The sequence below is a fragment of the Chiloscyllium plagiosum genome, unplaced genomic scaffold, assembly GCF_037043375.1.
Source record: "Chiloscyllium plagiosum isolate Xiang-an unplaced genomic scaffold, Cpla_swu_hap1 HiC_scaffold_46, whole genome shotgun sequence".
NCBI lineage: Eukaryota > Metazoa > Chordata > Chondrichthyes > Orectolobiformes > Hemiscylliidae > Chiloscyllium > Chiloscyllium plagiosum.
In genome coordinates this window covers 1,479,083-1,506,215 of record NW_028270184.1, presented here as the reverse complement: position 1 = coordinate 1,506,215, position 27,133 = coordinate 1,479,083, and the positions used below count along the sequence as shown (strand labels likewise).

Genomic DNA, 27,133 nt, shown 5'->3' with positions numbered 1-27,133 from the left:
AGACGGTCAGTGTTATGGGAGCAGGCTCTGTCAGACGGTCAGTGTTGTGGGAGCAGGCACTGTCAGAGGGTCAGTGTTGTGGGAGCAGGCACTGTCAGAGGGTCAGTGTTGTGGGAGCAGGCACTGTCAGACGGTCAGTGATGTGGGAGCAGGCACTAACAGACAGTTAGTGTTGTGGGAGCAGGCACTGTCAGACGGTCAGTGTTATGGGAGCAGGCACTGTCAGACGGTCAGTGTTATGGGAGCAGGCACTGTCAGACGGTCAGTTGTATGTGAGCAGGCACTGTCAGACGGTCAGTGTTATGGGAGCAGGCACTGTCAGACTTTCAGTGTTGTGTGAGCAGGCACTGTCAGACGGTCAGTGATGTGGGAGCAGGCACAGTCAGACGGTCAGTGGTATGGGAGCAGGCACTATCAGAGGGTCAGTGTTGTGGGAGCAGGCACTGTCAGAGGGTCAGTGTTGTGGGAGCAGGCACTGTCAGAGGGTCAGTGTTGTGAGAGCAGGCACTGTCAGACGGTCAGTGTTGTGGGAGCAGGCACTGTCAGAGGGTCAGTGTTGTGAGAGCAGGCACTGTCAGAGGGTCAGTGTTGTGGGAGCAGGCACTGTCAGAGGGTCAGTGTTGTGGGAGCAGGCACTGTCAGAGGGTCAGTGTTGTGGGAGCAGGCACTGTCAGAGGGTCAGTGTTGTGAGAGCAGGCACTGTCAGACGGTCAGTGTTTGGGAGCAGGCACTGTCAAAGGGTTAGTGTTATGGGAGCAGGCACTGTCAGACGGTCAGTGTTATGGGAGCAGGCACTGTCAGACGGTCAGTGTTGTGGGAGCAGGCAATGTCAGACGGTCAGTGTTGTGGGAGCAGGCACTGTCAGATGGTCAGTGTTATGGGAGCAGGCACTGTCAGACGGTCAGTGTTGTGGGGGCAGGTACTGTCAGACGGTCACTGCTATGGGAGCAGGCACTGTCAGACAGTCAGTGTTGTGGGGGCAGGCACTGTCAGACGGTCAGTGTTGTAGGAGTAGGCACTGTCAGACAGTCAGTGTTTGGGAGCAGGCACTGTCAGAGGGTCAGTGTTTGGGAGCAGGCACTGTCAAAGGATTAGTGTTATGGGAGCAGACACGGTCAGACGGTCAGTGTTATGGGAGCAGGCACTGTCAGACGGTCAGTGTTGAGGGAGCAGGCACTATCAGAGGGTCAGTGTTGTGTGACAGGCACTGTCAGAGGGTCAGTGTTGTGGGAGCAGGCACTGTCAGACTTTCAGTGTTGTGTGAGCAGGCACTGTCAGACGGTCAGTGATGTGGGAGCAGGCACAGTCAGACGGTCAGTGTTATGGGAGCAGGCACTATCAGAGGGTCAGTGTTGTGGGAGCAGGCACTGTCAAATGGTCAGTGTTATGGGAGCAGGCACTGTCAGACGGTCAGTGTTGTGGGGGCAGGTACTGTCAGACGGTCACTGCTATGGGAGCAGGCACTGTCAGAGGGTCAGTGTTTGGGAGCAGGCACTGTCAAAGGGTTAGTGTTATGGGAGCAGGCACGGTCAGACGGTCAGTGTTATGGGAGCAGGCACTGTCAGACAGTCAGTGTTAAGGGAGCAGGCACGATCAGAGGGTCAGTGTTGTGTGACAGGCACTGTCAGAGGGTCAGTGTTGTGGGAGCAGGCACTGTCAGACTGTCATTTTTATGGGAGCAGGCACTGTCAGACGGTCAGTGTTATGGGAGCAGGCACTGTCAGACGGTCAGTGTTGTGGGGGCAGGCACTGTCAGACGGTCAGTGTTTGGGAGCAGGCACTGTCAGACGGTCAGTGTTATGGGAGCAGGCACGGTCAGACGGTCAGTGTTATGGGAGCAGGCACTGTCAGACGGTCAGTGTTGAGGGAGCAGGCACTATCAGAGGGTCAGTGTTGTGTGACAGACACTGTCAGAGGGTTAGTGTTGAGGGAGCAGGCACTATCAGAGGGTCAGTGTTGTGTGACAGACACTATCAGAGGGTCAGTGTTGTGTGACAGACACTGTCAGAGGGTCAGTGTTGTGGGAGCAGGCACTGTCAGACTGTCAGTTTTATGGGAGCAGGCACTGTCAGACGGTCAGTGTTATGGGAGCAGGCACTGTTAGACGGTCAGTGTTGTGGGAGCAGGCACTATCAGAGGGTCAGTGTTGTGGGAGCAGGCACGCTCAGACGGTCAGTGTTATGGGAGCAGGCACTGTCAGACGGTCAGTATTGAGGGAGCAGGCACTATCAGAGGGTCAGTGTTGTGGGAGCAGGCACTGTCATACAGTCAGTGTTGTGGGAGCAGGCACTGTCAGACGGTCAGTGATGTGGGAGCAGGTACTTTCAGACGGTCAGTGATGTGGGAGCAGGCACTGTCAGAGGGTCAGTGTTGTGGGAGCAGGCACTGTCAGAGGGTCAGTGTTGTGGGAGCAGGCACGGTCAGACGGTCAGTGTTGTGGCAGCAGGCACTGTCAGAGGGTCAGTGTTGAGGGAGCAGGCACTGTCAGAGGGTCAGTGTTATGGGAGCAGGCACTGTCAGAGGGTCAGTGTTGTGGGAGCAGGCACTGTCAGAGGGTCAGTGTTATGGGAGCAGGCACTGTCAGAGGGTCAGTGTTATGGGAGCAGGCACTGTCAGAGGGTCAGTGTTATGGGAGCAGGCACTGTCAGAGGGTCAGTGTTGAGAGAGAAGGCACTGTCAGACGGTCAGTGTTGTGGGAGCAGGCACTGTCAGACGGTCAGTGTTGTGGGAGCAGGCACTGTCAGACTGTCAGTGCTGTGGGAGCAGGCACGGTCAGACGGTCAGTGTTGTGGGAGCAGGCACTGTCAGAGGGTCAGTGTTGTGGGAGTAGGCACTGTCAGAGTGTCAGTGTTGTGGGAGCAGGCACTATCAGAGGGTCAGTGTTGTGGGACAGGCACAATCAGACGGTCAGTGATGTGGGAGCAGGTACTTTCAGATGGTCAGTGTTGTGGGAGCAGGCACTGTCAGACGGTCAGTGTTGAGGGAGCAGGCACGGTCAGACAGTCAGTGTTGTGGGGGCAGGCACTGTCAAAGGGTCAGTGTTGTAGGAGCAGGCACTGTCAGAGGGTCAGTGTTTGGGAGCAGGCACTGTCAGAGGGTCAGTGTTGTGGGAGCAGGCACTGTCAGACGGTCAGTGTTGTGGGAGCAGGCACTGTCAGAGGGTCAGTGTTGTGGGAGCAGGCACTAGCTGAGGGTCAGTGTTGTGGGAGCAGGCACTGTCAGACGGTCAGTGTTGTGGGAGCAGGCACTATCAGACGGTCAGTGTTATGTGAGCAGGCACTGTCAGACGGTCAGTGTTGAGGGAGCAGGCACTATCAGAGGGTCAGTGTTGTGGGACAGGCACTGTCAGAGGGTCAGTGTTGTGGGAGCAGGCACTGTCAGACGGTCAGTTTTATGGGAGCAGGCACTGTCAGACGGTCAGTGTTGTGGGGCAGGCACTGTCAGATGGTCAGTGTTGTGGGGCAGGCACTGTCAGATGGTCAGTGTTGTGGGGCAGGCACTGTCAGACGGTCAGTGTTGTGGGAGCAGGCACTGTCAGACGGTCAGCGTTGTGAGAGCTGGCACTGTCAGATGGTCAGTGTTGTGGGGCAGGCACTGTCAGATGGTCAGTGTTGTGGGGCAGGCACTGTCAGACGGTCAGTGTTGTGGGAGAAAGTACTTTCAGTGGGTCAGTGTTGTGAGAGGAGGCACAATCAGAGGGTTAGTGTTGTGGGACCAGGCACTGTCAGACGGTCAGTGTTGTGGGAGCAGGCACTATGAGACGGTCAGTGATGTGGGAGCAGGCACTGTCAGACGGTCAGTGTTGTGGGGCCAGGCACTGTCAGACGGTCAGTGTTATGGGAGCAGGCTCTGTCGGACGGTCAGTGTTGTGGAAGCAGGCACTGTCAGAGGGTCAGCGTTGAGAGAGCAGGCACTGTCAGACGGTCAGTGTTGTGGGAGCAGGCACTGTCAGAGGGTCAGTGTTGTAGGAGCAGGCACTGTCAGACGGTCAGTGATGTGGGAGCAGGCACTGTCAGAGGGTCAGTGTTGTGGGAGCAGGCACTGTCAGACGGTCAGTGTTATGGGAGCAGGCACTGTCAGACTTTCAGTGTTGTGTGAGCAGGCACTGTCAGACGGTCAGTGATGTGGGAGCAGGCACAGTCAGACGGTCAGTGTTATGGGAGCAGGCACTATCAGACGGTCAGTGTTGTGGGAGCAGGTACTGTCAAAGGGTCAGTGTTGTGGGAGCAGGCACTGTCAGAGGGTCAGTGTTGTGGGAGCAGGCACTGTCAGAGGGTCAGTGTTGTGAGAGCAGGCAGTGTCAGACGGTCAGTGTTGTGAGAGCAGGCACTGTCAGAGGGTCAGTGTTGTGGGAGCAGGCACTGTCAGAGGGTCAGTGTTGTGGGAGCAGGCACTGTCAGACGGTCAGTGTTTGGGAGCAGGCACTGTCAAAGGGTTAGTGTTATGGGAGCAGGCACTGTCAGACGGTCAGTGTTATGGGAGCAGGCACTGTCAGACGGTCAGTGTTGTGGGAGCAGGCAATGTCAGACGGTCAGTGTTGTGGGAGCAGGCACTGTCAGATGGTCAGTGTTATGGGAGCAGGCACTGTCAGACGGTCAGTGTTGTGGGGGCAGGTACTGTCAGACGGTCACTGCTATGGGAGCAGGCACTGTTAGACAGTCAGTGTTGTGGGGGCAGGCACTGTCAGAGGGTCAGTGTTGTAGGAGTAGGCACTGTCAGAGGGTCAGTGTTTGGGAGCAGGCACTGTCAAAGGGTTAGTGTTATGGGAGCAGGCACGGTCAGACGGTCAGTGTTATGGGAGCAGGCACTGTCAGACGGTCAGTGTTGAGGGAGCAGGCACTATCAGAGGGTCAGTGTTGTGTGACAGGCACTGTCAGAGGGTCAGTCTTGTGCGAGCAGGCACTGTCAGACGGTCAGTGTTATGGGAGCAGGCACTGTCAGACGGTCAGTGTTGTGGGGGCAGGCACTGTCAGACGGTCAGTGTTTGGGAGCAGGCACAGTCAGACGGTCAGTGTTATGGGAGCAGGCACTATCAGAGGGTCAGTGTTGTGGGAGCAGGCACTGTCAAATGGTCAGTGTTATGGGAGCAGGCACTGTCAGACGGTCAGTGTTGTGGGGGCAGGTACTGTCAGACGGTCACTGCTATGGGAGCAGGCACTGTCAGAGGGTCAGTGTTTGGGAGCAGGCACTGTGAAAGGGTTAGTGTTATGGGAGCAGGCACGGTCAGACGGTCAGTGTTGTGGGAGCAGGTACTTTCAGACGGTCAGTGATGTGGGAGCAGGCACTGTCAGAGGGTCAGTGTTGTGGGAGCAGGCACTGTCAGACGGTCAGTGTTGTGGGAGCAGGCACGGTCAGACGGTCAGTGTTGTGGCAGCAGGCACTGTCAGAGGGTCAGTGTTGAGGGAGCAGGCACTGTCAGAGGGTCAGTGTTATGGGAGCAGGCACTGTCAGAGGGTCAGTGTTGTGGGAGCAGGCACTGTCAGAGGGTCAGTGTTATGGGAGCAGGCACTGTCAGAGGGTCAGTGTTATGGGAGCAGGCACTGTCAGAGGGTCAGTGTTATGGGAGCAGGCACTGTCAGAGGGTCAGTGTTGAGAGAGAAGGCACTGTCAGACGGTCAGTGTTGTGGGAGCAGGCACTGTCAGACAGTCAGTGTTGTGGGAGCAGGCACTGTCAGACGGTCAGTGCTGTGGGAGCAGGCACGGTCAGACGGTCAGTGTTGTGGGAGCAGGCACTGTCAGAGGGTCAGTGTTGTGGGAGTAGGCACTGTCAGAGTGTCAGTGTTGTGGGAGCAGGCACTATCAGAGGGTCAGTGTTGTGGGACAGGCACAATCAGACGGTCAGTGATGTGGGAGCAGGTACTTTCAGATGGTCAGTGTTGTGGGAGCAGGCACTGTCAGACGGTCAGTGTTGTGGGAGCAGGCACGGTCAGACAGTCAGTGTTGTGGGGGCAGGCACTGTCAAAGTGTCAGTGTTGTAGGAGCAGGCACTGTCAGAGGGTCAGTGTTTGGGAGCAGGCACTGTCAGAGGGTCAGTGTTGTGGGAGCAGGCACTGTCAGACGGTCAGTGTTGTGGGAGCAGGCACTGTCAGAGGGTCAGTGTTGTGGGAGCAGGCACTAGCTGAGGGTCAGTGTTGTGGGAGCAGGCACTGTCAGACGGTCAGTGTTGTGGGAGCAGGCACTATCAGACGGTCAGTGTTATGTGAGCAGGCACTGTCAGACGGTCAGTGCTGAGGGAGCAGGCACTGTCAGAGGGTCAGTGTTTGGGAGCAGGCACTGTCAAAGGGTTAGTGTTATGGGAGCAGGCACGGTCAGACGGTCAGTGTTATGGGAGCAGGCACTGTCAGACGGTCAGTGTTGTGGGAGCAGGCACTGTCAGAGGGTCAGTGTTGTGGGAGCAGGCACTGTCAGACTGTCATTTTTATGGGAGCAGGCACTGTCAGACGGTCAGTGTTATGGGAGCAGGCACTGTCAGACGGTCAGTGTTGTGGGGGCAGGCACTGTCAGACGGTCAGTGTTTGGGAGCAGGCACTGTCAGACGGTCAGTGTTATGGGAGCAGGCACGGTCAGACGGTCAGTGTTATGGGAGCAGGCACTGTCAGACGGTCAGTGTTGAGGGAGCAGGCACTATCAGAGGGTCAGTGTTGTGTGACAGACACTGTCAGAGGGTCAGTGTTGAGGGAGCAGGCACTATCAGAGGGTCAGTGTTGTGTGACAGACACTATCAGAGGGTCAGTGTTGTGTGACAGACACTGTCAGAGGGTCAGTGTTGTGGGAGCAGGCACTGTCAGACTGTCAGTTTTATGGGAGCAGGCACTGTCAGACGGTCAGTGTTATGGGAGCAGGCACTGTCAGACGGTCAGTGTTGTGGGAGCAGGCACTATCAGAGGGTCAGTGTTGTGGGAGCAGGCACGGTCAGACGGTCAGTGTTATGGGAGCAGGCAATGTCAGACGGTCAGTATTGAGGGAGCAGGCACTATCAGAGGGTCAGTGTTGTGGGAGCAGGCACTGTCATACAGTCAGTGTTGTGGGAGCAGGCACTGTCAGACGGTCAGTGATGTGGGAGCAGGTACTTTCAGACGGTCAGTGATGTGGGAGCAGGCACTGTCAGAGGGTCAGTGTTGTGGGAGCAGGCACTGTCAGACGGTCAGTGTTGTGGGAGCAGGCATGGTCAGACGGTCAGTGTTGTGGCAGCAGGCACTGTCAGAGGGTCAGTGTTGAGGGAGCAGGCACTGTCAGAGGGTCAGTGTTATGGGAGCAGGCACTGTCAGAGGGTCAGTGTTGTGGGAGCAGGCACTGTCAGAGGGTCAGTGTTATGGGAGCAGGCACTGTCAGAGGGTCAGTGTTATGGGAGCAGGCACTGTCAGAGGGTCAGTGTTATGGGAGCAGGCACTGTCAGAGGGTCAGTGTTGAGAGAGAAGGCACTGTCAGACGGTCAGTGTTGTGGGAGCAGGCACTGTCAGACAGTCAGTGTTGTGGGAGCAGGCACTGTCAGACGGTCAGTGCTGTGGGAGCAGGCACGGTCAGACGGTCAGTGTTGTGGGAGCAGGCACTGTCAGAGGGTCAGTGTTGTGGGAGTAGGCACTGTCAGAGTGTCAGTGTTGTGGGGGCAGGCACTATCAGAGGGTCAGTGTTGTGGGACAGGCACAATCAGACGGTCAGTGATGTGGGAGCAGGTACTTTCAGATGGTCAGTGTTGTGGGAGCAGGCACTGTCAGACGGTCAGTGTTGTGGGAGCAGGCACGGTCAGACAGTCAGTGTTGTGGGGGCAGGCACTGTCAAAGGGTCAGTGTTGTAGGAGCAGGCACTGTCAGAGGGTCAGTGTTTGGGAGCAGGCACTGTCAGAGGGTCAGTGTTGTGGGAGCAGGCACTGTCAGACGGTCAGTGTTGTGGGAGCAGGCACTGTCAGAGGGTCAGTGTTGTGGGAGCAGGTACTAGCTGAGGGTCAGTGTTGTGGGAGCAGGCACTGTCAGACGGTCAGTGTTGTGGGAGCAGGCACTATCAGACGGTCAGTGTTATGTGAGCAGGCACTGTCAGACGGTCAGTGCTGAGGGAGCAGGCACTATCAGAGGGTCAGTGTTGTGGGACAGGCACTGTCAGAGGGTCAGTGTTGTGGGAGCAGGCACTGTCAGACGGTCAGTTTTATGGGAGCAGGCACTGTCAGACGGTCAGTGTTGTGGGGCAGGCACTGTCAGATGGTCAGTGTTGTGGGGCAGGCACTGTCAGATGGTCAGTGTTGTGGGGCAGGCACTGTCAGACGGTCAGTGTTGTGGGAGCAGGCACTGTCAGACGGTCAGTGTTGTGAGAGCTGGCACTGTCAGATGGTCAGTGTTGTGGGGCAGGCACTGTCAGATGGTCAGTGTTGTGGGGCAGGCACTGTCAGACGGTCAGTGTTGTGGGAGAAAGTACTTTCAGTGGGTCAGTGTTGTGAGAGGAGGCACAATCAGAGGGTTAGTGTTGTGGGACCAGGCACTGTCAGACGGTCAAAGTTGTGGGAGCAGGCACTATGAGACGGTCAGTGATGTGGGAGCAGGCACTGTCAGACGGTCAGTGTTGTGGGGCCAGGCACTGTCAGACGGTCAGTGTTATGGGAGCAGGCTCTGTCAGAGGGTCAGTGTTGTGGAAGCAGGCACTGTCAGAGGGTCAGTGTTGAGAGAGCAGGCACTGTCAGACGGTCAGTGTTGTGGGAGCAGGCACTGTCAGAGGGTCAGTGTTGTAGGAGCAGGCACTGTCAGACGGTCAGTGATGTGGGAGCAGGCACTGTCAGAGGGTCAGTGTTGTGGGAGCAGGCACTGTCAGACGGTCAGTGTTATGGGAGCAGGCACTGTCAGACTTTCAGTGTTGTGTGAGCAGGCACTGTCAGACGGTCAGTGATGTGGGAGCAGGCACAGTCAGACGGTCAGTGTTATGGGAGCAGGCACTATCAGAGGGTCAGTGTTGTGGGAGCAGGCACTGTCAGAGGGTCAGTGTTGTGGGAGCAGGCACTGTCAGAGGGTCAGTGTTGTGAGAGCAGGCACTGTCAGACGGTCAGTGTTGTGGGAGCAGGCACTGTCAGAGGGTCAGTGTTGTGGGAGCAGGCACTGTCAGAGGGTCAGTGTTGTGGGAGCAGGCACTGTCAGACGGTCAGTGTTGTGGGAGCAGGCACTGTCAGACAGTCAGTGTTGTGAGAGCAGGCACTGTCAGACGGTCAGTGTTTGGGAGCAGGCACTGTCAAAGGGTTAGTGTTATGGGAGCAGGCACTGTCAGACGGTCAGTGTTATGGGAGCAGGCACTGTCAGACGGTCAGTGTTGTGGGAGCAGGCAATATCAGACGGTCAGTGTTGTGGGAGCAGGCACTGTCAGATGGTCAGTGTTATGGGAGCAGGCACTGTCAGACGGTCAGTGTTGTGGGGGCAGGTACTGTCAGACGGTCACTGCTATGGGAGCAGGCACTGTTAGACAGTCAGTGTTGTGGGGGCAGGCACTGTCAGAGGGTCAGTGTTGTAGGAGTAGGCACTGTCAGAGGGTCAGTGTTTGGGAGCAGGCACTGTCAAAGGGTTAGTGTTATGGGAGCAGGCACGGTCAGACGGTCAGTGTTATGGGAGCAGGCACTGTCAGACGGTCAGTGTTGTGGGGGCAGGCACTGTCAGACGGTCAGTGTTTGGGAGCAGGCACTGTCAGACGGTCAGTGTTTGGGAGCAGGCACGGTCAGACGGTCAGTGTTATGGGAGCAGGTACTGTCAGACGGTCAGTGTTGAGGGAGCAGGCACTATCAGAGGGTCAGTGATGTGGGAGCAGCCACTATCAGAGGGTCAGTGTTGTGTGACAGACACTGTCAGAGGGTCAGTGTTGAGGGAGCAGGCACTATCAGAGGGTCAGTGTTGTGTGACAGACACTATCAGAGGGTCAGTGTTGTGTGACAGACACTGTCAGAGGGTCAGTGTTGTGGGAGCAGGCACTGTCAGACTGTCAGTTTTATGGGAGCAGGCACTGTCAGACGGTCAGTGTTATGGGAGCAGGCACTGTCAGACGGTCAGTGTTGTGGGAGCAGGCACTATCAGAGGGTCAGTGTTGTGGGAGCAGGCACGGTCAGACGGTCAGTGTTATGGGAGCAGGCACTGTCAGACGGTCAGTATTGAGGGAGCAGGCACTATCAGAGGGTCAGTGTTGTGGGAGCAGGCACTGTCATACAGTCAGTGTTGTGGGAGCAGGCACTGTCAGACGGTCAGTGATGTGGGAGCAGGTACTTTCAGAGGGTCAGTGTTGTGGGAGCAGGCACTGTCAGAGGGTCAGTGTTGTGAGAGCAGGCACTGTCAGAGGGTCAGTGTTGTGGGAGCAGGCACGGTCAGACGGTCAGTGTTGTGGCAGCAGGCACTGTCAGAGGGTCAGTGTTGTGGGAGCAGACACTGTCAGAGGGTCAGTGTTGTGGGAGCAGGCACTGTCAGAGGGTCAGTGTTGTGGGAGCAGGCACTGTCAGAGGGTCAGTGTTGTGGGGGCAGGCACTGTCAGAGGGTCAGTGTTGTGGGAGCAGGCACTGTCAGAGGGTCAGTGTTGTGGGAGCAGGCACTGTCAGACGGTCAGTGTTATGGGAGCAGGCACTGTCAGAGGGTCAGTGTTGTGGGAGCAGGCACTGTCAGAGGGTCAGTGTTGTGGGAGCAGGCACTGTCAGAGGGTCAGTGTTGTGGGAGCAGGCACTGTCAGACGGTCAGTGTTATGTGAGCAGGCACTGTCAGACGGTCAGTGTTGAGAGAGCATGCACTATCAGAGGGTCAGTGTTGTGGGACAGGCACTGTCAGACGGTCAGTGTTGTTGGAGCAGGCACTGTCAGAGGGTCAGTGTTGTGGGACAGGCACTGTCAGAGGGTCAGTGTTTTGGGAGCAGGCACTGTCAGAGGGTCAGTGTTGTGGGAGCAGGCACTGTCAGACGGTCAGTTTTATGGGAGCAGACACTGTCAGACGGTCAGTGTTGTGGGGCAGGCACTATCAGAGGGTCAGTGTTGTGGGAGCAGGCACTGTCAGAGGGTCAGTGTTGTGGGAGCAGGCACTGTCAGACGGTCAGTGTTATGGGAGCAGGCACTGTCAGACGGTCAGTGTTGTGGGACAGGCACTGTCAGAGGGTCAGTGTTGTGGGATCAGGCACTGTCAGAGGGTCAGTGTTATGGGAGCAGGCACTGTCAGACGGTCAGTGTTGTGGGATCAGGCACTATCAGAGGGTCAGTGTTGTGGGATCAGGCACTGTCAAAGGGTCAGTGTTGTGGGAGCAGGCACTGTGAGATGGTCAGTGTTGTGGGAGCAGGCACTGTCAGACGGTCAGTGTTGTGGGAGCAGGCACTGTCAGACGGTCAGTGATGTGGGAGCAGGCACTGTCAGAGGGTCAGTGTTGTGGGAGCAGGCACTGTCAGAGGGTCAGTGTTGTGGGACAGGCACTGTCAAAGGGTCAGTGTTGTGGGAGCAGGCACTGTCAGAGGGTCAGTGTTGTGGGACAGGCACTGTCAGACAGTCAGTGTTGTGGGAGCAGGCACTGTCAGAGGGTCAGTGTTGTGGGACAGGCACTGTCAGACAGTCAGTGTTGTGGGAGCAGGCACTGTCAGAGGGTCAGTGTTGTGGGACATGCACTGTCAGACAGTCAGTGTTGTGGGAGCAGGCACTGTCAGAGGGTCAGTGTTGTGGGAGCTGGCACTGTCAGAGGGTCAGTGTTGTGGGAGCAGGCACGGTCAGACGGTCAGTGTTATGTGGGCAGGCACTGTCAGACGGTCAGTGTTGTGGGAGAAAGTACTTTCAGAGGGTCAGTGTTGTGAGAGGAGGCACAATCGGACGGTCAGTGTTGTGGGACCAGGCACGGTCAGACGGTCAGTGTTATGGGAGCAGGCACAATCGGACGGTCAGTGTTGTGGGACAGGCACTGTCAGAGGGTCAGTGTTTTGGGAGCAGGCACTGTCAGAGGGTCAGTGTTGTGGGACAGGCACTGTCAGAGGGTCAGTGTTTTGGGACAGGCACTGTCAGAGGGTCAGTGTTGTGGGACAGGCACTGTCAGAGGGTCAGTGTTTTGGGACAGGCACTGTCAGAGGGTCAGTGTTATGGGAGCAGGCACTGTCAGACGGTCAGTGTTTTGGGACAGGCACTGTCAGAGGGTCAGTGTTGTGGGACAGGCACTGTCAGAGGGTCAGTGTTTTGGGACAGGCACTGTCAGAGGGTCAGTGTTGTGGGACAGGCACTGTCAGACGGTCAGTGTTGTGGGAGCAGACACTATCAGACGGTCAGTGTTGTGGGAGCAGGCACTATCAGAGGGTCAGTGTTGTGGGACAGGCACTGTCAGAGGGTCAGTGTTTTGGGACAGGCACTGTCAGAGGGTCAGTGGTGTGGGACAGGCACTGTCAGAGGGTCAGTGTTTTGGGACAGGCACTGTCAGAGGGTCAGTGTTGTGGGACAGGCACTGTCAGAGGGTCAGTGTTTTGGGACAGGCACTGTCAGAGGGTCAGTGTTATGGGAGCAGGCACTGTCAGACGGTCAGTGTTTTGGGACAGGCACTGTCAGAGGGTCAGTGTTGTGGGACAGGCACTGTCAGAGGGTCAGTGTTTTGGGACAGGCACTGTCAGAGGGTCAGTGTTGTGGGACAGGCACTGTCAGAGGGTCAGTGTTTTGGGACAGGCACTGTCAGAGGGTCAGTGTTATGGGAGCAGGCACTGTCAGAGGGTCAGTGTTGTGGGAGCAGGCACGGTCAGAGGGTCAGTGTTGTGGGACAGGCACTGTCAGACAGTCAGTGTTGTGGGAGCAGGCACTGTCAGAGGGTCAGTGTTGTGGGAGCTGGCACTGTCAGAGGGTCAGTGTTGTGGGACAGGCACTGTCAGACGGTCACTGTTGTGGGAGCAGACACTATCAGAGGGTCTGTGTTGTGGGAGCAGGCACTATCAGAGGGTCAGTGTTGTGGGACAGGCACTGTCAGACGGTCAGTGTTGTGGGAGCAGACACTATCAGAGGGTCAGTGTTGCGGGAGCAGGCACTATCAGAGGGTCAGTGTTGTGGGACAGGCACTGTCAGAGGGTCAGTGTTTTGGGACAGGCACTGTCAGAGGGTCAGTGTTATGGGAGCAGGCACTGTCAGACAGTCAGTGTTGCGGGGAGTAGGCACTGTCACACGGTTAGTGATGACGGGGATCTGCACTGTCATACGATCAGTGGTGAGGATGCAATGGTGTTGGTTGTGCCCTCTTTCGATTTTGGGTCATTCTAAGATTGTTGTCCATTGGAGCTTGCAGTCTGTAAATTGGCTGCTGCATCTTCTATCAGTAACTGGCTTTGTTTTAAAGCACTTTGGACTATTCGTAGGTGTGACTGCTCACACTCCCACGTTGTTGGCGGGTTGTCATTCATGATTGGAAAGGCGCTGAGAGAGTCTTGCTGCTGCCATAAATCATGCGAGACTCCCAAAATATTTCAAATGAAGTAGGTACTCAGTCTTTCTGAGACCTACACTTTGAAACAGTCTCGGCTTGGCACTTCTTTGTCGTTCTCACTCAGCTCAGCTCAGCTCAGCTTAGACAAACAGACAAATAGACAAATAATTCTCGGCAAAGTGCAGCAGTGACACCTACAGTTTGTGCAGGTACGGCAGGTACCAAACGTCAGAAAGAAACCAGGAATTCATTTAAAATATTTGTTTGCCTTTGGCTGAGAAACACTTGCTTATCACTTGAGCCATTCACAATCCCAGGACAAATTGTAGGCTTTGAAAGCCAACTAAGTAATTATTGTTAAAGTGAGGCCTCTGTTGTGATGTAGAAAACATGAAAGTCAATTGGCAGCACAGCAAGATCCTGCCCACAGCCATGTGCTTATGACACAGCCATTTCTCAGCAAATGTGTTGAGGGATTGAAATTGGGTAAAACTTACTCTTGCCCTTTTCAAAAACAGAGAACATTTTTTACCGTCAGAAGGTCCACAACCTCGATATTTATTCCCTCACTGTGTGTGAGATCTTGCTGTGCATAGCCTTTCTGCCCTGTTTCCCACATTACAACAGTGACAACACTTCAATGAAAATCTTCCTTTTTTGATTTGTTCATTGGACATGGGCATCGCTGGCTGGGTCAGCAGCCCATTGCCTGACCCTAGTTTCCCTAGAGAGGGTGGTGCTGAGCTGCCTTCTTGAACCTGTTGTTGAACAGAGCCACTACACATGACGTGGACAGGCTTGTCCCAGCTCAGGACAGATCGTTCTACACCCATCCTTGACTCTGCTTTATCGACATTTTCCTAACCAACCTGCTCAGAGATGTTATTACACCTTGAGACTAGGCCTCTTGGATCAGAGGTAGGAACACTACCACTGGACCATTAAAACCCTCCAGGGTCTGCTTCAATCTTTTCTCTCTTATACCCAGCCACACAACTGAGCAACTTCACCACCACCAAAATCCCTGGGACTTTGTTTTTAATTACTTTAACTACCAACAGTAATCACCCATGGCGCCAATCAAATATTTACAAGCAAAGGCCTTTATGGCCAATGGAAACCATCAAAAATGAAGGAGAGGGGAGGGTGAGAGGGAAGGGGCTAAATCAAACTGGAATTGGAGGGACAAATAAAGCACTACATCCCTCATGGTGCCCACCTCTCTAAAGGCATCAAGAGAGACAGATGGATTTGAACCTGGATCCCTTGAGTCTTCTGTGTGTCTCTGGAATATTACTGCAGCAACAATATCACCGCACTATCAACTCCCCAGTAAAAGCAGCTAAAGAGCAGAGTTTCAGCAGATAGGCCATGCCTGTATGAACTCATACTCAACTAGCTCCCTAAGGAGCTCCATTGGCCTCATAGGGGTTGTCACACTAGTAGTTGTGGGCATGGAAAGTGATTTCTAAGAAACCATTGTGAATTTCTGCAGTGTACCTTGTAAATGGTACACACTGCTGCAACTGAGTGTTGATGGTGGATGGAGTAGATGTAGTGCCAATCAAGTAGGCTGCATTATCCAGGATGTCAAGCTTCCTGAATGTTGTGGAGCTGCACTCCACCAGGGAAGAGGGGAGTATTCCTTCACACTCCTGCCTTGTATCTTGGAGATGGATAGGTTCTGGGGAGTCAGGAGATGAGTTACTCAGTATAGGATTCCCAACTTCTGACCTGCACTGAATTTATATAACTAGTCCAGTTCAATTTCTTGTCAATAGTAACCCTCAGGATGTTGATAGTGGGGCATTCAGTGATGGTAGTGCCAAAGAATTTGAAAGGGTAATGAATAGATTGCCTGGCATTTGGGTGACATGAATGTTACTTGCTACTTATCATCCCAAGCCTCGATATTGCTCAAGTTCTGTAGCATTCCCCACTCTGACCTTATTGTGCAGAGAAGGTCATTGATGAAGCAGCTAAGATGGTTGGGCCTAGGACACTATCTTGAGGAACTCCTGCAGACCTGCCTTGGAACTGAGATGACTGACCTTCAACAACCACAAACATCTTCCGATGTCCCAGGTATGACTCCAACCAGAGGAGAGTTTTATTCCCAACTCCCATTGACTCCAGGTTTCCTAGAGCTCCCTAATATGCTGAGTGGCCCTGGCGGAACCCAAACTGGGTGTCACTGAGCAGGCTTTTGCTGAGCAGGTGCTATTTGATAACACTGTTGATGACACCTTCGATCACTTTACTGACGGTCGAGAGTAGACTGATGGGGTAGTAATTGTGAGTTGGATTTGTCCTGCTCTTTATGTACAGGACATACCTGGGCAATTTTCCACATTGTCTGATAGATGACAGTGTTGTAGCTGTACTGGAACAGCTTAGCGAGGTGAGCAGCAAGTTCTAGAACACAATTCTTCAGTACTGTTGCCATTATGTTGTCAGGGCCCATAGCCTCTGCAGTGTCCAGTGCCTCCAACTGTTTCTTGATATCATATGGAATGAACTGAATTGGCAGAAGACTGCAGGAGGAGGCCGAGATGGATCACCCACTTGGCACTACCACTTGAAGATTAGTGGAAAAGCTTCAGCCTTATCTTTTGCACTGATGGGCTGGGCTGTTCCTTCATTGAGGATAGGGATATTTGTGGAGTCTCCCTCTCCATCTCAGCCACCATTTATGACTGCATGTAGCAGGACTGCAGATAAAGTTGCTGGGTGTGTTTTGGAGAGCCTGAGCTCATGCAAGGTGCAACTGTTACATTTATTTAATTGTTTTATTCATCGCTGTCAGGATGTAGGCCCTGCTGAAAATGGTGATATTCATTGGTTGTCTTTAATCAGTTGTTTTCGTTTCACCAATTACCACTGTCTTGGCCGCTGGAGAGAACATGAAGGTCACCTCCATTGATCTAGTACTGGGGTCAATCAAAAATCTCTCCAATTCAGCCCTGAACACACAGCTTCCATTGATTGGGGTGGGGGGGGGGGAGAATAGAGACAGAATTCCACTACCTTCTCATTACCATCTGTGAAGAAATTTGTCCTCATCTCCCTTAAATGGGAGACTGTGCACCCGAGTGCCAGAATCCCCCAACAAGGAGTCATCCTCTCAGTATCCACCCTGTTTAGTCCTCTCAGGATCTTAACCAAAAAAAACCAGCTGCGGATGCTGGAAATCTGAAATGTTTCAGGTCTACTGAGCCTTCTTCAGAATGGCATTAACTCTGCTTTCTCTCCTCAGACACTGCCAGACCTGCTGAGTTTCTCCAAGGATTTGTTTTCTCTCAGGATCTTATATGTTTCAATAAGATCACCTTTCATTCTTTGAAACTTTGATCAGGAGTGGCTCAATGTGCTAACCTTTCTTCACAAGATTGCTAGTCTCATCCGACAGCCACTATCTACCCATAATGTGAAACACAATAGTTTCCCATAGTAAGCTGAGACAAGGACAGAGATGAGTGGATTATAATGGCACATTACAGAGCTATAACTGAGGTATTAAAGACTGTAAGTACTGATAAAGCTCACAGGTGACATTGAAACGGAATTTGCTGATTTGGACAAATATCTCTCTGTTCTTATTGGTAGGACACTGGTTCCAAATCAGAGCTTACCACCTGGTGTTTGGGAAATTAGGTCAAAGCTTTTCTCTTGATTTGCCCTCAGTGAACTGCAGTGAACTGTGCAGCTCCACAATGGATGAACAGTTAGGACTGCTGCACTCAAGCCCATCTGATTGGACTGCGTTGTGAATCCCCCTGGCCCCAGTAGCCCTTCCCTCCCTGGAGATTGAAAGAGAGAGGGTGGCAGAGATTGTTTGAAAAACCAGCACAGACATGGTTTTACTCAAAGTGAAATTCACCTTTCAAAAACGTGTCCACTTGGCGCAAACCCTATGGATGCTCTGCTGGCTCTCAGTCCTTACTGGAATCCTGACTTTCGCTTTGGGAATTTACCTCAAATGTGAGCTGAAGAGACGGAGTGAGGTGATGGACAACACTGATATTCACCTTGTCCCCAATACCCTGATCGTGGTGGGCCTCCTGTCTATGCTCCTCAACTTCATCGGGGTGAAGATCAGCAGTGATTCATTGGACCTGGCCAAGTTCCCCCGATGGAAGGGTTATGTGGAGCCGTACCTCGTCTTTTCATTCCTCTTCACCTTCCTCATGCTGTTTGCTTCACTCCTGAGCTACTTCATGAGAGGGAACCTGGACGCCTCGCTGAAGATTGGCCTGAGAAACGGAATCCGTTTCTACAAGGACACAGACACCCCAGGGAGGTGCTATCAGAAGAGGACCATAGACCACATCCAGATGGAATTCCAATGCTGTGGCAACAACAATTACAAGGACTGGTTTGATGTGCAGTGGATCAGTAACCGATATCTAGACTTCAACAACAAGGAAGTCAGGGAGTAAGTTCTGACAAAATATCACCAGTCTGAAATGTTAACTCTGTCTCTCTCCTTACATATGCTGCTGACAGGCTCTTGGGTTTTGCTGGTTTTATGTCAGTATTTCTTTCTGCTTTGTCTCTTTGAAAGGTATTAATCTTTTCTGTGCTCCCCTCCCCCCACCCCATCATCTCTCTGCTTGGTCTCCCTCAGTGGGGTGACCCAACTGAGGAAACTCGAGGTCAGTAGAGAGAGATTCACCCTGAGTAAGGGGCAGAACCTTCAGATCGGAGATGGGGTGATGTCAGGAAGCACTTCTTCACACAAATGGGAGGGCAAATGTAGTATTCCACCCCTCCCCCTCCCACTGCCCAAAAATGGCCCTCGAGGCCAGCAGGGGGGAGGTCAGTGTGAGGGGCAAGGGTGAATTGAAAATGTGAGAGGTCATGTCGGTAGATTTTTGTTACATTGAATTGACAGCACAGACAGGCCATTGGAGCCAAGGCACCCTGCACTGGTGTCTGCTCTCCACTCACCCTGCTTCCTGCCACCAGAATCTGACAGTCCTTTCTCCATTGCGTGCTTCAATAACTCCATACTTTATCCCCAGCTAAGGTAATTAAGTGATTACAGCACAAGGGGAGATGAGTTTAAGATACAGATCAGTCGTGATCTGATGGAATGGTAGAGCAGGGCTTGGGGCTGAATTGCCTCCTGCTGTCTCAGTGTTGAGTGTGAATTGAATTCCAGGAACTGAAAGTTCAGGTGAATCTGGGGTAGGAGTTGGTCCCTTCTGCTCACCCTACCATTCCAAAAAATCCTGGCTGATCCAAGTGTGGCCTCACCCCCACAAATCCCACTGATCCCCCCAGTACTCTGGTTAGTCCAAAGCCTCTCTACCTTTACCTCCAAAATGTACACTGAGGCCACTGTGTTCAATTCGGGTTTCCCTGCTATATGAAAGATGTTGTGAAACTTGAAAGGGTTTGGAAAAGATTTACAAGCATGTTGCCAGGGTTGGAGGATTTGAGCTACAGGGAGAGGCTGAACAGGCTGGGGCTGTTTTCCCTGGAGCGTCGGAGGCTGAGGGGTGACCTTATAGAGGTTTATAAAATCATGAGGGGCATGGATAGGGTGAACAGCCAAGATCTTTCCCCAGGATAGAGGAATCCAAACTCGAGGGCATAGGTTTAGGGTGAGAGGGGAAAGATTTAAAAGGGACCTACAGGATAACTTTTTCACGCAGAGGGTGATGCGTGTATGGCATCTGGATGGGTATATGAATAGGAAGGGTTTAGAGGGATATGGGCCAAAAGCTGACAAATGGGATTAGATTAATTTAGGATATCTGGTCAGTATGGACGTGTTGGATCAAAGGGTCTGTTTCTGTGCTGTACATCTCTATGACTCTATGAGTCAACTACTGTTCTCTGGGGAAGAGAGTCCTACAGCCCTCGGAGAGAATCAGACTCCTCCTCAGCTCTAATAATGAACATGTATCGATTATTGGTCAGACCACACAGAGGTGGTTCCAGTCACACATTACAACAGCTGGTGAAGGCACTGGAGAGGGAGCAAAGAGGGTCTACCAGAAATTTACACACTTATACATCAGGAAAGGACTGGCAGTCTGGGTGGCCTCTCTCATGGAAATATTGGAAGTAATTCAAAAGACATTCACTTGGCAGATTCCTGGGATGAAAGAGTTGATTTATCAAGAATGGCTAAACAGGTGAGGCCTTTATTCATTAGAGTTTAGAAGAATGAGGGGTGATCTTTTGGAACATATAAGATTCTGAAAGGACTTGACAGAGGAGATGTTGAGATGTTTTCACTAGTGGGGGCATCTCAAACTAGGGGCTAGAGTTAAGGAGACACTCACTTAAAACAGAGGTATGAATGTTTGGAATTCTCCAGCCCAGACAGTAGTGGAAGCTACACCACTGGAAGTATTCAAAGAGGAGGTAGATGCATTTTTGCAATATCAGGGAGTTGAGGGTCAGGAGAAGTGGACACAGAAGAGGACTTGAGTCTAGGGATAGGACTGATGGGTCAAATAGCCAACTCTTGATCCCATTTCTTAGGATCTGAAACTGGGCGGTGACCTAAATGAGGTCACTAACTTGATGAAAGGTTCTGACAGACTGGATACAGACCCAATGCTTCCTCTGTCACGGAAAAGCAGATCCAAGGGACATTAAGGGACCTGAGCAGGAATTAAGGAGAAATGTTCCTCCTCCTCCCCCAGTGAGTGGGGAGAATGTGGACACACTCTCACAGGGAGGGCTCAACAGGAATCATGTCAATCCAATGAAGAGAGAGCTGAACAAATAGGTGAGGGAGAAGGGAGGAGAGGTTTTCCACGGTAAGTTTATGCAATTAAAGATGGGAGGACACACTCGCCAGCAAGGGCTGGTTGGGCTGAATGGTCTGCTACTGGGTGGGGTTTATCCTGTGTAAGTCTGAATAATGAGTAGGCTCTCCCTCCATGTGATCTAACATGTTTGGATATGGTTTCAGTCGCATTAAGAGCAATGTGGATGGCAGGTACCTGATCGATGGTGTCCCCTTCAGTTGCTGTAACCCAAACTCTCCTCGACCCTGTATTCAGCGTCAGATCACCAACAATTCTGCACATTTCAACTACGAGTTTCAGACGGAAGAGCTGAACTTGTGGATGACAGGATGTCGAGAGGCTCTGCTCAGCTATTATACAGGGATGATGGCAACCATTGGGACCAGTGTGCTGCTCTGTTATGTCACACAGGTAAGAGCTTCCCTCCCCTGCATAGCCAGGCCATGTCCTCATGCACTCTCCCTCAGAGTTTCCCTTTCTCCTGGGGTAGTTAAAAGCAGCACTGTCACCAAACAAGGAAAGGAAATAGAGAATCAGCCTCCATTGAATGGTGGAACGTCTTGATGGGCTGAATGGCCTACTTCTGTCCACATGTCTTACTCCCAGGAGAAGGCTGGTGCTGTGGAGATCTATCCCCAGGATGCTTACTATCTTGTTGTCCACTTCTGGCAGCCTGACCTCTCCCCCATCATGCTTTGCTACTGGGAGTATTTAGTCATTAGTGAATACAAATGTCCAGAGCCAGCTGGGTTTAAGGTCATTATTCTGTGACTGAGTCTGTAGAGGGGACACTCGATAATATGAAGAGATGTCTGTGTCTCACCACATGTGTGTTAGGGATTTGTACTGAAGCCCTAGTGATACAGACAAACAGAAACAGAAACAGAAATAGCTGGAAACCCTCAGCAGGTCTGGTAGCATCTGTGGAGACAGCAACAGAGTTAACATTTTGGGTCCAGTGCCCCTTGTTCAGAACCGATGCAAGTGATAATGACTGAGGTTGGCTGCGTAGGGATGCTGGCTGGTCCTGAACCAGTTTAGAAAGCATTACTCTCATTGTGGCCATTCTAAGCCAACCCACTGACATATGGGGCTTTGTCACAAAGAATATGTGTCTCCCACGGCTGGATTCAGTGGATATCCTTTTGCTGGATCTTGTTTCAGGTGGAACCACAGCATCAGAAACGGGAAGGCCTTCCAAATTTTACAATGTAATGTCAAAGCCTTCTGACTCTCAAGACAAACCTCATTGGCTTGTCTTGCTCCCAAGGAAAGTGAGTTGGCGTAACAGCTGAGTGTGTGTTGGGGAATGGGGAGAGGTGCAGGGGTCAGGAAGGATTACAAAAGCAGAGTGCTCCTTAAACAGAGAATGAATACTAAGATGCAGGGGGATTTCGGTGTTCTAGTGTTTCTGACACAAAACCTTAGTGTGCAGGTGCAACAAGTTCTTTAGAAAGAAGGGCAGGGTACTGAAGAAGAGTCACTGAACCTGAAACGTTATCTCTGATTTCTCTTTACAGATACTGCCAGACTTGCTGAGCCTTTCCAACAATTACCGTTTTTGTATTTTAGAAGACAAATTGTTTTGCAAGGGGGATTGAACGTATAAGTAAGGATGCAATGCTTCAGTTATACAAGGCAGTGGTGAGACTACATCTTGAATACTGTGTGCAGTTTTGGAGTCCTTATTTAAGGAAAGATGTGAATAGAAAGAAGGTGGTTTACTGGATTGATACCTGAAATGAGTGGGTTATCTAATGAGGAAAGATTGGACAGGATGGGCTTGTTTCCACCGGATTTGTTAAAAGTGAGGATGACAACTGGCAAATATAAGATCTTGTTTGGCAGGTAATTCCGGGTGATCAAGGGTTTCTGGAATTCTTGCTGTTTAAGATAAAAGAGTGAGGTTGGGGTCAGGTGAAGGTCAGAGACATGTCTCCCCAGTCTGTCACTCAGTTACAGATTTTCTTTCCATCATTCCCAGGGCATGACTGTTACTGGTAAGGCAGCATTTAGTGCCCATCCACCGAGGTGTCTTTGCCCCAGTGTCAGAGAGCGGTTATGAATTAAGCACGGGATCTGGTGAGCCACATTGGCTTCCTAAAGGGACATAAAATGGTTGGGTCATTCTGACAATTCCAACAGCTCCATGGGGTCACTTTACTCACCGCACTTTCAAAGATTGAATCCCACTTCTCGAAGTGAGCTGTTGAGATGTGAATTCTTGCTCCTTAATGACTATTACCATTAGTACCACTATTTCTACTCCCAAACTCACAAATGAGATCTCATTGAGACCTATGACTTCCTTTTTGTATTCTGTGTTTTAACCAAGCTTCAATTCCCTGTCGCAAAGCTCAGTGCTGACATTCTCAATACAGTATACTGCTGTCTCTGGCAGGTGTTTATTGCTGGCCTGGGAGTGGGGAGAGTAATTCTAGATTCCCACTGTCCTGAAGCACTAGGCAGTGCCCCCTGAACCCCTTGTTCTGAACCCCACTAGAGCAATTATTTCTCTCTATTTACCCAGTCAAGTCTTTCAATCAATATCTCAGTGCAAATTCTGATTACCTTCCACAGCTGTCCACTCATTTTGCCTGGTTTATGTCAAACCCTTATACACCTCTTCGGAATTTTATCCTTATTTTATGTCTTATTCTCCTAACCAAAATATATCAACTCTACCTCAAATATCATCTGCCACCTGTCCATTCACACCAACCAGTCGGTGTTTAGAGGATTCAGTGGGATCTGGGCCAAATGCTGGCAAATAGGACTAGATCAGTTTTGGAGACCTGGTCAGCATGGACGAGTTAGACCAAAGGGTGTTTCCATGCTGCATGACTCTATGACTTCAGTCAAGTCACCTCTCAATCTTCTAAATGCCAGAGGAAACATGCCCAGTCTGTCCAACCTTTCCTCACAAGGCAACAGGGAGTTCTGTTCCTGTTAACGTAATATCCAGGTTTGGGATGACAAATAACAAATAACATTCAGGCCACACAGTCCTAAGCATTGACCACCTTCAACAAGTGAGAATCTAACCATCACCCTTCAAAATTCATTGGCATCATCATCATCACTGAAGTGTGTGTGAGACTCCCGAAAGCAAGCCAGTCTACCATCTCCAATGCACAAGGCCGGCATGTCATGGAATACTGCCCACTTGCCTGGATGGGTGTAGCTCCAACAACACTCAAGAAGCTTGACACCATCCAGGATAAAGTAACGCACTAGATTGGCATCATATTCACAAGCATCCACTCCCTCCAACACCAATGCTCGGTAGCAGCAATGTATAACATTACATGATTACACTGTGGACATTCTCCAATCTTCCTTCCACAGTGGCACGGTGGCACAGTGGTTAGCACTGCTGCCTCACAGCGCCAGAGACCCGGGTTCAATTCCCGCCTCAGGCGACTGACTGTGTGGAGTTTGCACGTTCTCCCCGTGTCTGCGTGGGTTTCCTCCGGGTGCTCCGGTTTCCTCCCACAGTCCAAAGATGTGCAGGGTCAGGTGAATTGGCCATGCTAAATTGCCCATAGTGTTAGGTAAGGGGTAAATGTAGGGGTAGGGGTATGGGTGGGTTGCGCTTCAGCGGGGCGGTGTGGACTTGTTGGGCCGAAGGGCCTGTTTCCACACTGTAATCTCATCTAAAAGAAAAAGCACCATCCAAATACATGCCCACTTTCAATAAGAAGAACAAGGGCAGCAGATACATGGGAACACTACCCCCTGCAAGTTCCCTTCCATCCTGACTTGGAAATATATCACCATTCCTTCACTGTCACTGGGTTAAAATCTTGGAATTCTTTCCCAAACAACACTCTGGGTGTCCCTACAGCACATGGACCGCAGTGATTCAAGAAGATAGTTCAGCACCACCTTCACCAGGGCAACTACAGACGGGCAATAAATGCTGCACCAGCCAGCAGTGCCCTCATTCCAGGAATGAATTTTTAAAAGTGCTCATTCCAGGAACCAATCCAGGAAACGTTCTCTCACATCATTCCTCACATAAGGAGACCAAAACTGCACACAGTATTGGAGAAGTGGTCTCACTAATACCCTGTATAACTGAAAAAGAACATCCTTACTTTGATGTTTAATTTCTCTTGTAATGCAGGATAGCATCCCATTTACCTCCTAATTACTTACTGAAATGGGATTCCACACTCTGAATTATGGAAATGGGAATAGAAATCAAGCCACTTAACATAGGATACAGATAGATTCATTGTGCTACTTTAACTTACGGTCATCTGCAAACAAGCCAGTGGAAGTCTCCATTCCTGCATCTGAGTCACTGGGAAATTCAGTGAGATGTTCCTGATCTTCAGAGATCATATCTGACCATACAGCAAACAAACGATTCTGTTTAATCCATACTAAACCCCAACCAATTACTGCTGAGTGACTCCTGATTACCTTAAAGTAAAACCTAGATCCCAGCTTCTCAAATGACATTGCCGATTTTCCTGCTGTTCTGTGGCTATCTGAGTTTTGGAATCTTGTTTATTTTGTGTGACTTCTGTATAGCTCGGTGTGTTGACTGGACTGCGTTACCTCAGCATTGCAACAGAGGCTGTTGTGGGCCAAGAGAATCCTGAGTGTGACTCCGAGGGCTATTTGCTGGATAAAGGGCCATTGGAGACACTGTACGTTACTGCCAAAGCACTCAAGGCCAAGTTCAACTTCAACCAAGTGCAGACAGAGCCAGCACCAACTGAGACGGCAGCGACAGAGGGCAACAAAACCGAAAAATAGACATTTCCTAACCCAGAAAGGTACACGCTGGGTAATGGCAGTTACCCAGAAGCAACTATTGGCCATAGCTGACCTTTAACATTGAATGTCCTTCTGTTTGAATTTCATGCAGTACTGCACTTGTCCTCAGCATTGCCCTGCTTACTGTTTGGGAGGGGAGAGGGGTTGCACTGAGTGACCTTTAATCCTAGCGACTCTCTCCCCAGTCTCAATCCCACTGCCTCAGGCCAATCTGTAAGGTCCCTCACTTGGCAGAGATTTGTCTTCCCTTCATCCAGGCTTTAGTCAGGATTAATCCTCAGCTCTGAGCAGTTAGCACCTGACCTTTAACCCTTGGAACCGAGTTCAGATAGCAGCACTGTGATCAGTGACCTGTCTGGCTTCGTTACTCTGGTTCACCCATTCCTGGGGCATCTCAATTAATGACCTCTCAGAAAACACCCACTATCGCCAACTCTGATATCTGTGCAAATAATGAAGAGAATTGTTCAAAAACATTGAAGAAAACTCATAATCCTTTTTTAAATCCCTCCCCTTCACCACCCCATGACTGTGACCTTTTTCCTGGGCTTCATTACAGCTGTCTAATGTGCTTCATTCTCAATTCCTTCAGCATCTAATACAATCCTGCAGCTAATAGAAACGCCTGGATAAACCTGCAGCAAGGGCTGAGGTCTTTCCAACAATGAAAGTGGCTGTCTGAATGACCAAATGGTACGACTGAAATGGCTGACCTCAGCCTCGGGAGGAGGTTGAAAGGATAAAGGTGGGATGTTCCTGAGAATGGGTCACTGTGCAAAGTATACTCTGTAGTAAGTTCTCTGTAGATCTGCTGTCAAATGATAAAATGTAGTCACAACTCAATAAACCAAAGTGATCAAGGCAATTCTGAAATAAAGGTCTGAAATAAAGTGGGATCGAGGAACCGTAAGAACATTATTTATCCAAACAGTTTCAGATAAAAATGGTTGTTCTATAACATTTGCATTTATCTAGAATCATTAAGGGAGCAAAACAGACAAGCATTAGCAAACAAAATGTCACACTGAGCTCTATTGAGAGGTATTTCAACAAGAGCCTCTTGGCCAAAGAGTCAGTTTTAAGGACCATCCTGAAAGGCAGAGAGGGTTAGAGAGGGTATTTAAAGCTGAGATAGGGAGAATCTTAGTCAGTTAGGGAATTGAGGGTTGTGGGGAAAGGACAGAGAAGTGAACTTGAGGATTGTTGAATTAGCCATGATCTTACTGAATGACAGAATGGTCAACTCCGGTTTCTATTTCATATGATCTTATGGAACTCCCAAAGTTAGGACTGCAGGCAGCTGAAGGCATGGCTGCCAATGGTGAAGTGAAGGGCATTGGGGATGGTCAAGAGGATGGAATTAGAGAAAGTGACAGAGATAGGGCAGGAGTGTATGGGCTGGAGGAGGTTGCAGAGATAGGGAGGAGTGAATGGGCTAAAGGTGGTAACAGAGATAGGGAGGGGGTTTAGGGGCTGGAGGAGGTTACAGAGGTAGGGAGGGGGTTTAGGGCTGGAGGAGGTTACAGAGATAGGGAGGGAGTGTAGGGGCTTGGAGGAGGTTACAGAGATAGGGAGGGGGTGTAGGGGCTTGGAGGAGGTTACAGAGATAGGGAGGGGGTTTAGGGGCTGGAGGTTACAGAGGTAGGTAGTGGTATAGGGAAATGGAGGAGTAGTGGAGATAGGTAGAGACTGGAGGAGGTGACAGAATTAAGGATGGGTGTAGGGGTTGGAGAAGGCAATTGAGACAGGGAGGGTGTTAGGGCTGAAGGAGGTGACAAAAATAGTGTGGGATGTAGGGGCTGGAGAAATTAATAGAGATAGAGAGGGGGTGTAGGGGCTGGAGGAGGTGATAGAGATAGGGAGGCATTTATGGGCTGGAGGAGATTACAGAGATAGGGAGGGGTGTAGGGGCTGGAGGAAGTGACAGAGATAGAAAGAGAATGTAGAGGCTGGAGGAGGTGACAGAGATTAGGAGGCATTTACGGGCTGGAGGAGAATACAGAGATAGGGAGGGGTGTAGGGGCTGGAGGAAGTGACAGAGATAGGAAGAGAATGTAGAGGCTGGAGGAGGTGACAGAGATAAGGAGGCATTTACGGGCTGGAGAAGGCTATAGAGATAATGGGGGGATATGGAGGCTAGATGAGGTGAGATCCCAGGAGACCATGTATATGAGGATTTAAAATTAATACCCAGTTGGATGAGG

The 27,133-nt window shown here is 51.2% G+C and overlaps 1 protein-coding gene across 2 annotated transcripts; it reads left to right on the top strand.

Annotated features, from left to right (window-relative positions):
* The first annotated feature begins 17,077 nt into the window (after positions 1-17,077).
* LOC122543788 (RDS/peripherin-like protein xRDS35) lies at positions 17,078-25,825 on the top strand. 2 transcript variants are annotated; one of them, XM_043682563.2, is made up of 3 exons: positions 17,078-17,803; positions 20,303-20,549; positions 21,659-23,704. In XM_043682563.2, the coding sequence occupies exons 1-3, from the start codon at positions 17,223-17,225 to the stop codon at positions 21,737-21,739; spliced, it is 909 nt and encodes a 302-aa protein (XP_043538498.1). In that variant the 5' UTR covers positions 17,078-17,222; the 3' UTR covers positions 21,740-23,704. The 2 variants fall into 2 exon arrangements, with proteins under 2 accessions (XP_043538498.1, XP_043538496.1); XM_043682561.2 differs by lacking the exon at positions 21,659-23,704 and adding an exon at positions 24,681-25,825 and having other exon boundaries at positions 17,080-17,803.
* Positions 25,826-27,133: the final 1,308 nt, after the last annotated feature.

What these genes read in the sequence shown, in the direction of transcription:
- LOC122543788 (XM_043682561.2), top strand. Translation starts at nt 17,223, where the DNA reads ATGGTTTTACTCAAAGTGAAATTCACCTTTCAAAAACGTGTCCACTTG. An exon ending in AACAACAAGGAAGTCAGGGA is followed by an intron (nt 17,804 to 20,302) that starts GTAAGTTCTGAC and finishes ATATGGTTTCAG; the next exon opens with TCGCATTAAGAGCAATGTGG. An exon ending in TGCTCTGTTATGTCACACAG is followed by an intron (nt 20,550 to 24,680) that starts GTAAGAGCTTCC and finishes ACTTCTGTATAG; the next exon opens with CTCGGTGTGTTGACTGGACT.